Here is a 17,375-nt window from a genome sequence, read left to right on the forward strand (position 1 = left end):
TCATACTCCCCCTGTCCGAGTTAAGTTTCGATAATGTTTTTGTAAGGAGAAGTATTGGGGGGAAAACTACATGAACAATCCCGTCCATTGAATTGCAAATGTGTTTGGTGTGAGTGCTTGTGCTGAATATATTCTGGAACAATTCTAGGTTATTTTCTTGGTATAGAGAAATGTGAAGAGATCTATCTAAGAAGTTCCTCATGATTTGACAATGGTTTGGAGAACTACGTTCAACTCCCACTCGTGAGGGTGCAGTTGTCTGTTTAGGAGACGCTAGCAGGTTCTGTTTGCCTGGCAGACAAATCGCTGTAAGTGTAACTGTTATTGAATTTGCATAATCCCATATTTGAGTGGCTGTTTTGCATAGGGTATATGACCCAGTGCTCCCTTGCTTGTTGATATAGAACATGGCCACTTAATTGTATGTTAGAATCTGGACAGTCAAATTGGTCATGTGGGATTGAAAAACTTTTAAGGTATTCAATTAATAATAGTTTCATGTGGTTTATATGCTGGTAGGTTTGATCCAGTGACCATTGGCCTTGAGTTTTCATGTCATTGAAATGGGCACCTCCAACCCTTCAATGATGCATCTGCCTCGATTGTGTTCTATACTTGTGTACATTGTGAAACCACAGGCTAGATTAGTAGAATTTATCCACCACTGTAACAACATCTTCAGGTGAGTGGTGAGCAGTATCTTGGAAGATATATCTTGTAGATTTTGTTGCCAATGTTGATTGAGTTGCCATTGTATTCTTCTCATTTTGAGGTGAGGATTCGGTACAGTATGTATCATGGAAGCCATATATCTGATCAGTTTCAACAGCCTGTTGGCGGTGGTGAAATTCTTTGTGAAAAGAAGTTGTAGTAATCTCTTTAGAGCCTGTGCCCTTCTTTCTGGTAGGAAGACCATCATCTTTCTCGTTATCTAGTATTGTGCCAAAGAATTCCAAATTTTGGGAAGATCTGAGTTGTGACTTTTGGAAATTAATGTTGAAACCTAACCTTTCTAGAAGATTTAACACCATTTATTTGTTTTGGACACATTGTGATCTTGTTGGTGCTGAGATTAGCCAATCATCCAGGTATGGAAACAAGAGAATGTTTTATTTTTGCAGATGGGCTGTTACCACAGCTAGCACTTTGCTGAACACCCTGGCTGCTGAAGATAGTCCGAATGGCAGAATTTCATATAGCAAATGTTGAATTGAGAAACTTGGAATTTCCAGTGTTCCTGTTTTATGGGGATGTGAGTATAGACATCTTTTAGATATATGGTGGCTAACCATTCATTCCTTTGAAGTAGTGGTAGTATTGATTGTAATGCATGCATACTAAGAACATAAGAACATAAGAAAATGCCATACTGGGTCAGACCAAGGGTCCATCAAGCCCAGCATCCTGTTTCCAACAGTGGCCAATCCACTGAATTTTTTTCTTTTGCAGATGCTTGTTTAACCCGCGTAGATCTAATATTGGATGCGTCCCCTCTTTTCTTTGGAATCAGGAATTATTTTGAGTAAAATTCATTTCTTCTTTGAGGGATTGGTATGAGACTGATTGCTCTTGATTGCAAGAGAGCAGCAATTTCGATCTGCAGTTTTCTCAATTTTAGTTGGGAGGTGGGAACAGTCCCACAGTACCAATTTTTTGGTATTCTTTTGAAATTTAGGTGATAACCATTTTGGATTATTGACAACACCCAACTGTCTGATGTTATGTTTTGTCATTCCTTCAGATTTTTTTACCTACCCTCCTGTGGGAATGGTGTGGGTGGTTGTGTCCCCTGGAAGTCTGTCAAAAGCTGAGCTGGAAGCGCAGTTGCGATGTCACGTTCTGCTTATTACTACCTCTTAGTTTGTCAAGATCTCTGATTCCTCTGCATCTGACCTCCTTGTTGTGCAAAGGTATTGAATGACTGAGGTTGACTTCTTTGATACTTGTAGTGTTGGTATCTACCACTATAAGTATTGGTGTAAAATGGACATTTATAGGGATAGTTGTTACTTCTCCTTGCCTGGTGTTGGTCTGTCGATGTTGATGACAAAGACTGCAAAGCTGTATTTTGCTTTTTCAAAAGCTCCATTGCCTCTACCTTTTTGCCGAACAAATTCTCGCCCTTGCTAGGTACATCAGCAAATTTTCATGTATGTCTTCTCTTATGCTTGACGCTTGAAATCAGTTGAGTCGTCTGGCTGCTATTGCTATGGCCGAAGTCCTGGAAGTGACATCAAAGGCATCTTAGACCATTCTAAATTGATGTTTTATAGCCTCAGCTAAATCTCTTAAAAAAGCAGCGTAACCTTTTCTTGTCTTCGGGAATGTCAATTATGAAGTCTCATACAATGTTTATTACTTGTATAAGTATTGAACTATTTGCACCTGATGAGCCTGTATCCTAGCTTGCAGTATAGCTGCAGCAAAGACCCTTTTACCTGTGAAATCCAGGATACATGGGTTTTTTCTTGGATATGTACTAGCTTGGAGTCTAGAATTTTTGAAACACTTCATAGCCAATTATATGATCAAAGATTCATGGGGCAGCTGTACTTTAGTATGTCCATGACATTGCTGGATAGCATATCGAAGTGATACATTTTTTGGAGCAGGTGTAACTGTCTGGAGAACACTCTACCTGTTGTCTTGGAGCTCAATAAAAGCATTAATCATCGGAACTGTTTGATGAGAGTACTGAGGTAGAATAAACTACAGAATACTGGTGTCTGCTGGTGTTGGTTTATCCTCGTCAGTTGCAAAATTGTTTGCGTTTGCCATCATTTTTATAAACGAAGAACAAGTATTATCTTCTGTTCGTGTAACACTTCTGGGGCCATCAGGAGACGTTGCAGGAGGCAAATCTGAGGAGACATCCGGGATAGGACATTCAAGTGAGTCAATAGACGAAGTAGATGGGTTTGAAGAAAAGATTTTAAAGATATCATCCGTATCATAACCTATGTCATCTTCATGGTGTACTTAAATTTCTGTTTGGTATGTTTTGAAGGTGGTTGTTTTGGATCCTTCATCTAACCCGTTACAAAATCTGTCCATATCTTCCCTATGAAAGACTGGTCTTTGTGTGGAAATGGAAGTATTATATTCCCATCAGGGTCATATTCGGGCTCGTTGGAACTTTTTGATGATTTGGAATGTGTTTCTTCTTCAGGTGATTCAGACTCCGATAGTGATGATGTGATGTGACTTATTTTTAGGCTTCCTATCAACTTGAGATTTGCTGGAATCGTGAGCTGATGAATGCCTCGAATTGCGACTGATCAAGCTTAGCTGCGGTGCTGATGGATCGTGTTTTAGTGAGCTATTGGATTGGCCGTGGGCTGTATCTGGGGCTATCTCCTGCACATTTGTTGGCGCCATAGTCAGAGAAGCCTTACACACCGTGTTTGGCACCATGCTCGATGTCTTCTGCACTGTTGGGGATTTATTCCACGCCATGTCCTTCGGCGCCATAGTCCTTTGCGCTGAGGCAAACTTGTCTTTCTTCTGCGCTGTTTCCCCGAAGTTCTCTTTGTCTCGAGTCCCTGGAAATGCTTCGCCTCAACTTATGCATTGACTAACTCAGCGAGACCTGTGCTGAATTTGGCAATGAAGTCTGCTTAGAGGGGTGCTCCCTAGATGAAGCCTCATAACGGGGTTTTTGCTATAATGCTTAGATTTCTACTCCTGAGGGAATTCTGCACAAAAAAATGTCAAATTCTGCACACTAAAATTTAAAATTCTGTGCACAAAAATTTCTGCAAGACTCTGCATACTTTATATTGGTCAAAATAATACAAAATAAATGAGTCTAAGTAATTAATTTAAAATGTAATACCGAAAAAAGTTATTACTTAAAGATGCAGAATTTCCCTAGAAGTTCACTGTAAGAATGTCTCTTCCATCCTCTCTCCCTACTCCCCTGGCCAGTCTCCTTTCACTTTGCCTTCTGAGCACCCAACTCCTCCACCATCCACTATGTCTCCCCTCCCCCTCTGGGCTCAACTCCTTCCACTCTATCTTTACTCCCAGAATTTGACCCCTCTCTTAGTACTGCCCTTCACACAGGCTCCCTCTCTTTAGTAAATAGTTAATCTATCAATCTCTTCTACTATCCCTTCTCTGGTCCGCTGGACCCTTTCACTTCCTCTCCTCTCCCACCTTGTTCCTTCATCTCCCTGTTACATGTAACTTTATTTTTCCTTTCTAATCATTGTTTAATCACCCTGTTGACTGTAAACCGATGTGTTATGCTAATGAATGTCGGTATATAAAAGTTTTCAAATAAATAGTGCACATACACACCCCATCATACAGGCTCCTCCCTCTCTCTCTCACACAGACACCCACCCTCCCTCATACAGGCTCCCTTTCTCTTGCACACACCCACACAAGCTCCTGTTCTCTCTCACGAATATACCCTCACACAGGCTACCTATGTGTCTCTCACATCCCTACACACAGACTGTCTCACTCACCCGCCCGACACAGAGGCTCCCTCTTTCACACATACACACATCCCTTCACACAGGCTCTTTCTTACACATACACACACACTCACACAGGCTCCCTCTCATATACAAGCACCATGACATACACACAAACACTTTTTCACACACACCAGCTACCAATCTCACACCTATAAATTCTCCTTCACACTTTCCTCTCATAGGCTACCTCTCTATGGTAGCCACACCCACTCATCCTCACACAGCCTCACTCTCACTGGGGCCTACTTCATCTTCGCCATGAGTAGAATGGCCTCTGCTCACAGCATGCCTGGGCCTGCTTTATCTTCACTTGAAACAGTTCATCACAAGAAATAGATTACTCCCTGATGCCACATAAACAATACTACAAGGTGCCCAAGAGAGGAAATTGGTAAATTTCATACCATCAGCACAAATATGGTCAAAGTAAAAGCCTTGTTGAATTTAAATATAAGTTGCACCTGAAGTGTTTGTACTTGCTATGAAATGTGTAGTCCTGCGGAATATCCCTCCTGTGCAGCTGCTGAGCAGAATTTGTCAGGCCCTGGCATGCTGTGAGCGGAGGCCATCCCCCTCACGGCTATTATGGAGAAGGCCCCGGTGTGCCGCGAGTAGAGGCCGGCCCGGGAGCCTACTTCATCTTTGCCACAAGTGGGATGGCCTCCGCTCGCGGTACGCCAGGGCCAATTCCAGACCAAGGAATTCTGTGCAACTGCACAGAAGGGGAATTCTGTGCTGAGCAGAATTCCCCCAGGATTAGATTTTGGTGAATGTGATCTTCTTTTCCTCGATTTGCTTTTGAGCGTCACGAGTGAGCATGCTCATGGCGTATTTTAAGATTCCTGTATCCCCATGCTCTCAGCGACATGCTGCCACAGGACTTAGTTCTTGTCATGGTATGGTCCCAAACACTGAAGGTGCAACTGGTGTGTATCCCTGCTTCACATTTTGTGATTGCATCTTTGACAAAGTTTAAATGGTGTTTCGTCTTTCCATGAGGACATTGTGTGAGAGAGAGAGAGAGCAGTACCCTTCTGTTTGCAAAAGCAGATGAAGTAAAACTGATGATGTGAGGAGAGAGGACCTTGGGGGAATGCCTGCATATGCTCAGTTAAAAGTTCAAGAACTTTCTGAGCCATATAAGGAGAGTATGCCGAAATTCATCACTGGGGGGGGGGGGGGGGGGGTGTGACGTCAACCACTTCTGTGGCTGTATTACATGCTTGTCCACGGAGAACTTGCATAGCAACATCTATAATACTTTACTAGGCTAGGATTATGGCTCAAAAATACAAGGCATGCCACATTGTGTGACAGAGTAAATAGTTCCTTAGATGTATGTTGAGTGGTAAAGGCTGAATAGGGCACTTAATGATAGAAAACAAAATGACTAGTTAAAGACCAACATCATTACATTTTTATTTAATATGGAAACATAAATAAAGGAACAGGTGAAATGGGGACATTTTAATCCTTGGATTTTCTGTAATGCAGATCTGTAACAAAATGATACATAAAGCTGTGGATGAAGAACACATATCTAGGTTTTGTTCGTAATGCCGGAAGTTCCTATTTATAATGAAAAGGTACTTGTATGGGCATGGAACACAAATGCATCTAGATTTAAATGCAACTAGCTCCATTAAGGCTTATACTGTACCTTGGTGCCAGAATTCAGGATGTCATAGTATCGCATGCATTACAGACACGTTTGTGCCTGCTCCACTGGTACCAAACATTTTTTTAAATAATTTTTTTTATAAATTACATTTCTTTCTCAAAAATGACTTGCAAACAACCTACAGCAGCCCTTTAAATTTTTGATTGGCAACACATGGTGCTAGCCGAGCCTCTAGATTCTGTAACAGCAATCTTAGTACTTGGCTCATACATGATGCTCGCTATCACCATCCTGAGGGCCCAGAAGGGTGCCCAGACAGTTACACCTGAGCTGTGCAGCACCTGTATAGAAATTAAAACACCACCCAATCATTTCACAGAGGCCAATAAAAGCCTAGCAGCTGGTAATAACTTTTTCACTGTAGATACTGAAAAGCATAGAGAGACAGTGTTTACTGGTAATAGCATGTGTGGATGCTACTTATTTACAATAAGATACTGCGCTTTTTTTTTTAAATAATGAGCAAAGATAATTACACTTCAGGGCCAATTTTTGCCCCTCCATCTGTCAGTAAACATTTGTCCTAATTAAGCAATGAGATAGCCATACCTTATGTAATTATGCACACATGCAAAGTGGGTGTGCATCATCTGTGCACTCTGTCACAGAACTTAGCCTTTCCTATAGTGATACTACAATGGTTTTCTTTATAAAGAAAAATCTTCGTGTGTTTAATGTAGCCCTGTGAATATGAAAATAGTACAAAGTGTAAAGGTAAGATTTTACCCCCAAAAACTAGCTTGAACACACAAAGTAAAGGAGCTATAGAATGAGTTTTTTTGTACTATTTTTGGCTCAGCTCTTTCCTCTTGCTCCTTTGGGCTGCCAGCCTGTACTAAATCTATGATAGCCTCATTCATAGCAACCGGGATTTTTTTCACCCTCTTGCACGCCACCTCCCATTTAGCCAAGTTATCACAAGGAGCCATCTCCAGCCAGAGCCCACTACTAGGCTCCCTCTGCACCCTAAGCTTGGTTTGTAGGTTTTCACCACATAGCAATAGCTACAGTTTCAGAAAATGAACAGAATATTTGAGCAGAAGAAAAAGTGAGATAATAGAGCTGTGTAAATACCTCCAAGGTTTCCATGCACAGGAGGTGAGCCTCTTTCAAAGGAAAGGAGGCTCTAGAACAAGGGATTTATTGGATAAGCGTGAAAGGGGTAGACTCAGGAGTAATGTAAAGAAATATTTCTTTTCTGAGAGAGTGGTGGATGCATGCAAGTGGTGAAGACAAAGACAGTATCTGAATTCAAGAAAATCAAGGAACATCACATCGTTAGGCCATACAGTTTTTTCTGGCCTCACGTTTCTATGGTTCTAAGAAACTACCATGAGCGCATCACGAGCAGAATGATGTGTCTGTGATACAGAAGCAAGTTCAGTAGAAAAATTCTAATGCCTAAAGTTGGCCTGGTGCCTGGGTTTGGATCCCCCCCCATATCTGTCAGACCAGACAGGCTTGGTGCACGATGGAGGTGGTATGCTTGTGCCTGGGGACGGAGGAAGGAAAGATGGCTGCCACCGCAGAGTGGTGCTATGGCTCCAGTCCTGTGACTTGCGACATTTCAGCATGCCATCCTAGGAGAGGGGTTTAAGGAAAAGATGAAAGACAAAAATGGCCAATTTAAAATAGGACTTAGATATATTTAGAAATTCTGAATGGATTTAAGATTTAAAAATTTAAATGAGTAGAACGTAAGAGACAAAAAAAGTCTCTAAGGGGAAAGATGACAACCGTTAATTTTTTAGCCAACTTTCTGAAAGAAGAAAAGTAGGCTTATCAATCTCGATGGCAGAGGGTGCTCCCTCCCACCAAATCACTTGTGTTTGCAAGCCTAGCCATGCTGTATTTTGAAGACATATCAGGGAGGCCATGGCAATTTTGTTTTTAGAATCCACATACACATGTGGCAACATGGTCAGGCTCCATGGATTTCTTTAGTGTGTTGTGGATTTATTTTGTCAAACAGCTGGTGCACAGCATTCCATTCACATTCCACCCAGAGGGAGTTGTCATCGATGGTAATCAAAGAGGGGAAAAAAAGTATTTTTAAGTGCATTCTGTAATAACTTTGTAGATCAAACTTTGCAAAGTTGAAGCCAATTAAATTCATCTTTCTACATAAGATAGGCTTGAGACCTAACTGGTCAGATATTTGAGTAGCCTCACTACTTTTGGTAGCGGTTTAGGTTATTACAAAGTTTGGAAATAAAATGGGTGGATGGGGTTGCTACTTTATGCTGGATTAAGTATGAGAACTTGTATGCTCATCTACTCATGATGATAGAGAACCAAAGAAGATCCCAAAGTTGGACATAAGATAAGAAGCGCTATAGTTTACATGCTGGGATATCTCCCTAGCATTTAAGAACAGGGCAGGCAGGATAACACAAGTGCTCTGATCATATACTATATAATTTCTGTACAGTCGCAAACTAAAAGATAGTTGCCTGTTTTGAAGAAACTAATTTTAACATTAAAAGCATGAAGAGGAGATGACTTTCAGTACTGAAGCTTTTTGTAAATGTACACTTCAAGACCCCATACCTCTAAATTTTTTGGGACACGTTTATGGCTGCATTCTTTAGGATATGGATCTGCCTTATTGGTACCACTGGAAAGTGGATGCATGTTTGCAGTGTGTGCACTGCCTTGATTGACTCATAGGGCATTTTTATATTGTGCATCTGATGGGGTGGGCTCCCTTTCATGTAAAAGTGAGTGAAACATAACCGTTACATATCAGTTTCATAAAACGGAGTCATACCCATGTCTTACTTATACCATAGCTACTGCCCTAGAGAAACTATTCCTGTATCAGTGAACTACAAAGTTTTGAATGGCCATCCAGAAACCAGCAGGGTAGGACATTAGAATTATAGCCAGAACAGGGCTTCTGCCAGCAGTATGAGTGAACATGCAGAGGTGGACAGCAGCTGTAAGATCTGACATACCAATACTGTGATTAAAGGTCACTTAAAACAGATTTTCCCTCAATCTTATTTGGGCAAATTTTGCAAGGTTTTGCTCTTGCCTATATCATTGCTATTTCATATCCAGTTTATTAATATAATGCATGCTGGACCATGAATCTAGAAAGAAAAATAATTATTCTTTCTTACTCTATGCTACCAGCAGTTGTATTTTCTTGGCACAATGTCCATTGCCAGCAGTGGCAGTGCCTGGAAGTGCAGATATAAAAAGTATTCACATCTATGCATATATTCAGCCCCTCCCTCCAGTCAAAGGGAAGATTTTTCCATGTGCACTTTTCTGCCATTCTGATAGTTGCAAAAAGGTAGAATAAAAACAGCTCAAACATAGTTCTTTTTATAAATAAATGATACTTTTAAGTGATGTAGAAATCTGAATGGATGTAGAGGTATTTCTTGGCTGATTTGAATGTCACCTCACTGAGGTACTTATTTTACCAGGATAGTCCCTCTTGTTCTTCTAAAGAAGTGTCAGGTGGCAATCCGCTGTGCCAAGAAACGCCTGAAGGTTGGTGTTACGTACAATGTTTAATATAAAACAATGTGCATAGTAGCCAAGGCCGACAGTAGGAAAGGTCTTACAAGCTGCAGTGTCAGTTAAAAAAAACAAACAAGAAAACCCAAAAAAACACTAGGTGTTCAAGCGAGACCAGTTCAACTGAGTCCAATTTCTTCGTTTGGTTTCTTCACCTGTTTTGTTCTGCAGCAGAACTTTTCACATACTTTGATCAATTCTGACACAATGAAGACTGATGATGCCAGTCCACTCAGAAAGAGGAGATCTGCAAAAAACGTGTGGTGAGAAAAGATTCTGATTCCTCAATAACATTTAACATACTGCTTTGCTGCACAGTGGTATGCTCATATCACAACTGATTAAAAAAAAAAAAAAAGGTTTATCTATCTATGGAGGCATTAAGCCTGGACAAATGTTCTTATAAGCAGTGATAAAATGGCCAATGAAAAGCAATGAGGAGGGAACATTAATGGGGGCTGCAGAGGACATAGTATCTTAATGTATCCAAATCAGTGACTTATTTTGTGTATCCCAAACCATGTCAGACCCTTTTTTTTCCCACCCCTGATTAACTTACCTAGTACTTCTAGATTCTGTGTGAGGAAAATCTTTTGCAATGGAGGTAAGTAGATTACAGCCATCTGTCCCAGAATCGATCCCAGAACCGAATACAAAAACATGCGGTTCCTGCAAAGTCCTATCTCAAATATGGACTTGGTCTGAAAATTCAAGCAAAAGTTTCAACTCAGTCCTTCTGCAAGTGACCTACACTAAGTTTTCGCTTTCAGATAGTAAATCATCCTATGGAACATTTACAAATAATAAATTAGTATAATATGACTTTACAAAAAATAAGCAGAAAACAAAATAACTGTACTCAAAAAAAGATGTTTTAATCAATAAATTGAAATATGTGGATCTTGCCATCAGAAAACCACACTCCTTTTCTTAAGATTACAGCAGTTCTAATAGCAGTAATTATACTGTTCTCGTATTTTGGATGATTTAAAAATAAGAGAAAGTTATCTCACCAGAGAACGACAAGACAATGCGTTGAACATATCAAAAAACACAAAGCAGGTAAATGTCATGGTTGTGGTTCTAGGTGTTACTTTGTCATCAGGAATCTGAAAATGCAAAGAGAGACTATCATTAAGGGTCATTTTCAAAGACATTTCCATGGGCAAGACAGTGGAGATTGGCAGATAATAAAATGGCCTGCTTGATATGCAGGTAAACTTGTTTAAGTCCTGTATGCGCAGACATTTACCTGGACTGAATGGAGGCGTTTGGACTTATCCACATACTTTTGCATTTTCAGAAGCATGTGTGGAAATCTCCTGTACACAGATTGGCAGATGTAATAGTGTGTGGCTAGTTTTTGTGGGATAACTAAAATCCACTTTGTAAAACTGGTAACTTTGTGCCTATTTGCTGACTTTATGATATGGGCTGTTACAAAATTATCCCTTAAAAAGATATTGCATGAGGAAGTCCCCTTAAAACATTCATTAACTTAATAGGAGTATCACCTCTACTCAACATTATACTCTCTTTTCTAGATAGCAAACCACAGTGCTTTTGCATTTTTTACTGCTTTATTATTTATAGTCCAAAGTGTTTTATCTCTCTTTCTCTCTATATATAAAAAGTAAACATGCAATATACATATATAAAAACAGTATAAACACAATTGATTTTGACTGTCAAAGTTGGTATTGTCAGGGAAGACAGGGATGTCAAATAGTCAATGCATTTAAAGAAACACAGACCAGTCAATGTTGAGGTTTAAACCAAAGAGAACACAGAATTTAAAGATTGTATGAATTCATCTTTGTTCATGCTTTATTAGAAGTCTGGAGAATCAACCACCGTGGGGGGAGGGTGACCAACCTCTAACACAAAAAAATCTCAAATCCTCCACTGTGTGTCGGGCTTCTTGCACATTTTCTCGATTTAAACAAACAAGAACAATGTTCATAGATACAGGTGCGCACACTGTGGGTGGTTTTTCCAACATACAGGAAGGTGCAGTGGCACTGGATGATGTAAATAACTCCAGTAGTGGAAAAGTAAATTTTTTAAAAAGAGGTTTGTGTGAGATTTGGGAATTATCAGATGAACGAGGGCGTGTAGAAAAAAAAAATCCACCTGGATTCCTCCTGACAGCATGGATCATTTATTGACTTTCTTTGAAAAATTAATCTTGTTTGATCTACAAAGCTTTGAAACACAGAAACATTATCGTTTCCAGAATATGTTCAAGGAAGATTACCATGCTTTAAACACCTTAATGACAGTGGACTCTTATTATCAAACCAGCGGACAAAGAGGGTGGGGTGTGGTCGCGATGCATTGTAATAAATATATAATTGAAGTAGAGCGACAGTTTGCTGACTGGACTTACTACATACTGCTACTGACTGACCCTACACTACCATTACAACAAGAAATCTCTGATTTGGTTTCCATGACACTTGATAATCATTTAATTATTTCTTGGGAAGCGAATTTTCAGATAGAGCCATTTCCCCGCATGCCAGTATTCTATATTCTCGCCAAAATACATAAATCTCTAAATGACCCTCCAGGTAGACCAATTATATGAGGAATTGGTTCTCTTTTAGAACAGCTGTCCCCATTTGATGACATATTTCTGAAACCTCTCGTTTCACAAGCATGGTCTTTTGTCGGAGATTCTGGACATTTCATTCAGTTGATCCATCAATTACCGTAACCCTTCTACATACTCAACTACTACTTGTCACTCTTGATTTAGAATCCTTGTATTCAAACATTCCCCAACGGAAGGTTATTACTTTTGTCAATACGATTCTGCCTGTACTGATGTTCCATGAGCATTGGTCCCCCACCTGGTGGCTTCCACCCGAACAGCTCTCACTATGAATTTTTTTTCCTTCAATGGGCAAATTTTTCAACAGATTAAAGGCACAGTGATGGGGGCTGCTACGGGCCCTGATAGTGCATGCCTCTTTCATGTCATTTATCAAAGTTTGGTTAAGGTATGAATACTGTTTACAATTCTGGTCGCCGCATCTCAAAAAAGATATAGTTGCGATGGAGAAGGTACAGAGAAGGGCGACCTAAATGATAAAAGGAATGGAACAGCTCCCCTATGAGGAAAGACTAAAGAGGTTAGGACTTTTAAGCCTGGAGAAGAGATGGCTGAGGGGGGATTTGATAGAGGTGTTTAAATCATGACAGGTCTGGAACAGGTAGATGTGAATTGGTTATTTATTCTTTCAGATAATAGAAAGACTAGGGGGCACTCCATGAAGTTAGCATGTGGCACATTTAAAACTAATCGGAGAAAGTTCTTTTTCACTCAACACACAATTAAACTCTGGAATTTGTTGCCAGAGGATGTGGTTAGTGCAGTTAGTATAGCTGTGTTTAAAAAAGGATTGGATAAGTTCTTGGAGGAGAAGTCCCTTACCTGCTATTAATTGAGTTGACTTAGAAAATAGCCACTGCTATTACTAGCAACGGTAACATGGAATAGACTTAGTTTTTGGGTACCTGCCAGGTTTTTATGGCCTGGATTGGCCACTGTTGGAAACAGGATGCTGGGCTTGATGGACCCCTGGTCTGACCCAGTATGGCATGTTCTTATGTATATTGATACCTTTTTGGTTTGGGAAGACACTGAGGTTCAATTATATATGTTTCTGGATTGGTTAAATGCTTGCAACCCCCACTTGCGCTTTTCTGTATTTATTGATCAGGCTAAAATCACCTTCTTAGATATCGTGGAGCAGACGCCAGGCCAAATGGTAATACACGGTACTGAAAATGACGGGGGCTATTTGCGATGAGATGGAGTAATTGAGGTGTGTGTAAGTGTCTTGGAGATCTAGAGAGCATAGCCAATCTCCTCTTTGTAGAAGAGGAAGTAGAGAGCCCAAGGTTACTATTTTGAATTTTTCCCTCTGCAAAAATTTGTTTAGGGCACGGAGGTCCAGTATTGGGCGTACGCCACCTGACTTTTTTGGTATTAGAAAATACCGGGAATAAAACCCTTGCCCCTGCTGGGAGAGGGGCACTGGTTCTATTGCTCGGGACTTGAGGAGGCGTGAGACCTCCTGTTCGAGCGAGAGAGAGTGGTCGGACGTTCCCCAAGTCAGCTGAGGCGGAGAGTCCACTGGAACAGTCAGGAAATTTAGGTGGTAACCCTGAGTGACTACTGCCAGTACCCATTGGTCTGTGGTGACTGTATGCCAAGCGCTGTTGAAATGGCAGAGCCGACCGGTATGGATGGAAGAGGTGGTTGGCCTACACTCTCTAGGAAAGAGTCAAAACCCTGACGCTGGTCCAGGCTGAGAAGCTGGCTAAGACTTTTGAGGCAGAGTCTGCCTGGATTGACCTTTTTGGTAAGGTCTAGAAGGGCATCCTCTAGAAGCCGGAGGATAAAACTTCCTTGGCTTGTAGGCTGGCCGCTTAAGAGTCACGTCTGAAAGTTCTCTTAGGGGCAAATGGGAACTCTGAACAGAAGAAAGCTGGCGCAGAGTTTCATGGTGATCCTTCGACTGCGCCACAGTCTTTTTGGGGATCTTCTCCCCAAAAAGATCATCGCCCACACAGGGTAGATCCTGTCTTGGTCTTCTGGGCTTAGGTCCGATGATTTGAGCCAGGCCTATCTTCTGGCACTTATTCCCACTGCAGACACTCTAGAAGCCGTGTCGAAGATATCATATGCAGCGCGGACCTCGTGCTTTCCTGCATCTAGAACTTTCTGAGCCAGAGCACGAAGTTGAGTCTGGAGTTGCTCTGGTAAAGAATCAGAGAAGTCCTGGATCCTTTTAAAGAGGTCTCTGTTATACTGTGTCATGTATAACTGGTAAGAGGCTATGTGAGATATGTGCATGGAGCCATGGAAGGACACACCTGCCAAAAGCATTCAGGGATTTTTGTTCCTTCCCTGGAGGTATGGAGGAATGAGGTTTTTGAACGTCGTGCCTTCTTCTGGGCTGATTCAACAACCATAGAGTGATGATCCAACTGTGATTTTTGGAACCTCGGAGCTGATTGCACCAGATAGGTGGCATATTACCTCCCCTTGCTAATAATATTACTGCTTTGATTAACTCTCTTGTTAAAACATATATGTACATATGTATATAATTCTCGTATTATCTCCTCCAACTTTGTTCACCCACCCCCTGTTAAAAAATGATATTATTGTAAAGCTTGTTGCTAAGTTATGTTACATTGTGAACCGAGGTGATGTTTTGCAAACGTGCCTCGGTATATAAAAAATCCTTAAATAAATAAATAAATAAATAAATAAATAAATAAATAAATGTGTCTTGTGGTTGACTGGTGGGACCGAACATGGGTGTTCCCAGTTTCTCTTCAGGAGATCAAGCAGGATTTCATGCATGGGTATGGACATGAATTCCTTAGGGGCATCTAGAAATTGAGTACTTCCAGCATCTTATGCCTAGAGTCCTCTTCCACCTGAAGCTGAAAAGAAATGGTTTCAGACATTTCCTTGATGAAATTAATAAAAGCAGATCTTCTGGTGGCGAGCGTCTTTCATCTGGGGGAGAGGGCTCTGATGGTAGATCATCCGAATCCTGGGACGAATTATCGGTCCAAGGATTGTAGGGCTGATCTCCAGCACCTAGTGGGTCTCCAGCAGGGAGAAATGGTGCTAATCCTGAAGAACCAGGACTAGCACCGGTCCCTTCGGTTCCTGGAGGAACCGAAGGGACCGGTGACATCAATGGATGAGTCGGTAGTAAAATTCCAGACGGTGGAATGGGTAACTGTGTTTCCTCATCATCCGATGATAATGGAATCGGTGTGGAAGGTACTGGACCCACCAGTGCTCTTGGTTCCATCGGAGGTAGGGCACCGATCGATGCATCCAATCTACCCAGTAGCGGTGCAAGCGCTACGGGAATCTGATCGATGACCTGCTCGGGGACCAGTACCGGCGTCGATGGAGGTTGGAAGCCCTGAAGTGTTTTACCAATGGCCTCTTGGATCATCTGATCCAATTCCTCGCAGAAGCCTGGGGCATGGAACCTCGGCACCAGAGTAGGAGGCAGCACTGGCGTAGCCGGAGGGTTCACTGGTGAAGGTGGAATCGCGGATCCCGGCACCACTGAAGGTGGGGGGAAACGCCTCAGTGACCCAGTCACAGAAGAGGATGGGGCCTTTTCTGGACGGGGCTTCTTTGTTGGTGGCTCTGTCGATGTCGAGGACGTGCCTGGATCGACGGACTGAGCCTTCCGATGGCAGTGTCTATGCTTTTCATGATGTTCTCCTTGGTCCTTTTCTTGAGGAGGCAATCGACACCTTTGGAATTGTCAACGCCGGTCGAACAGCAGCAGTGTCCCAGTGCTGGCGAGAAGTCGATGGCACCGGCTCGGACGATGTCGAAGCTATCGATGGAGTCGGGGTTTTTAACTGAAAGACAAAGTCCATCTTCTCTAAACCAGCCTTACGACCCCTTAGGTGTCATTTGGGCACATTTGGTGCAAGTAAGGACATCGTGGCCGGACCCCAAACACATAACCCAGACCCCATGCGGGTCAGTGATGGACGTTGTTCGAGTACAGTCGGGGCACCAACGAAAACCCGACGCCATGACTCAGACAAAAATTTAGCCGCGGTGCGGTCGATGGCCAGTAGGCCCCAAAGGGATAACCCGACGGGAATCCACCACAACTAGGGTAAAACCTTACCTTTGTTACTTAATGTTTAGTCTCCCAGTAATAAGAATATAAGAAATTGCCATGCTGGGTCAGACCTAGGGTCCATCAAGCCCAGCATCCTGTTTCCAACAGAGGCCAAACCAGGCCACAAGAACCTGGCAATTATCCAAACATTAAGAAGATCCATGCCACTGATGCAATTAATAGTAATGGCTATTCCCTAAGTAAATTTCATTAATAGCCATTAATGGACTTCTCCTCCAAGAACTTATCCAAACCTTTTTTGAGCCCAGCTACTCTAACTGCACTAACCACATCCTCTGGCAACAAATTCCAGAGCTTTATTGTGCGTTGAGTGAAAAAGAATTTTCTCTGATTAGTCTTAAATGTGCTACTTGCTAACTTCATGGAATGCCCCCTAGTCCTATTATTCGAAAGTGTAAATAACCGATTCACATCCACTCATTCAAGACCTCTCATGATCTTAAAGACCTCTATCATGTCCCCCCTCAGCCGTCTCTTCTCCAAGCTGAACAGCCCTAACCTCTTCAGCCTTTCCTCATAGGGGAGCTGTTCCATCCCCTTTATTATTTTGGTTGCCCTTCTTGTGGACTATAGTTGAGTTTACATGTGGATATTTTTTCCTTTGTAAAGTTTGCCTGGAGAATAATATGTTTAGTAATGTAACTCAAATTTTCTTATTTTCTTTTTTCATTGGAAAATGTTTTAAGAAATTTAATAAAGTATAAATTTAAAAAAAACCAAAAAAACCTTACCTTTCGACCACGGAGTATGGATATCAATACGGGGACCCCTATGGGGTAGAATTTTTTGAAAATTTTTGAATGAAGTTCCATGAGGAAAATTCCTGTCAGGAATCTCCAAAGAGCTCCTTAACCCGCGTGGCTACTTCTGCGCAGAAAAAAGAAGACTGAAGGAGGACCCCTGCTGGATGCAGGGTAAATGCATTGCTGGGCATGCCCAGTAGGTACCAGTCAAAGTTCTAGAAAC

At 41.7% G+C, this 17,375-nt stretch overlaps 1 protein-coding gene across 2 annotated transcripts in view; it reads right to left on the bottom strand.

Moving 5' to 3' along the window:
- Positions 1 to 5,881: 5,881 nt before the first annotated feature.
- ATP2C2 (ATPase secretory pathway Ca2+ transporting 2) overlaps positions 5,882 to 17,375 on the bottom strand; it is a 238,739-nt gene continuing 227,245 nt past the window's right edge. For both annotated transcript variants that reach the window (XM_029608098.1, XM_029608099.1), the window contains exons 25-27: positions 10,713 to 10,808; positions 10,259 to 10,400; positions 5,882 to 9,946 (exon numbers count right to left, since the gene is read on the bottom strand). In XM_029608098.1, the coding sequence (XP_029463958.1) occupies positions 9,819 to 9,946; positions 10,259 to 10,400; positions 10,713 to 10,808 (366 nt within the window). In that variant the 3' untranslated portion in view covers positions 5,882 to 9,818. The remainder of the gene's footprint in view (positions 9,947 to 10,258; positions 10,401 to 10,712; positions 10,809 to 17,375) is intronic.

This window comes from Rhinatrema bivittatum, chromosome 7 (genome assembly GCF_901001135.1).
Source record: "Rhinatrema bivittatum chromosome 7, aRhiBiv1.1, whole genome shotgun sequence".
Lineage (NCBI taxonomy): Eukaryota > Metazoa > Chordata > Amphibia > Gymnophiona > Rhinatrematidae > Rhinatrema > Rhinatrema bivittatum.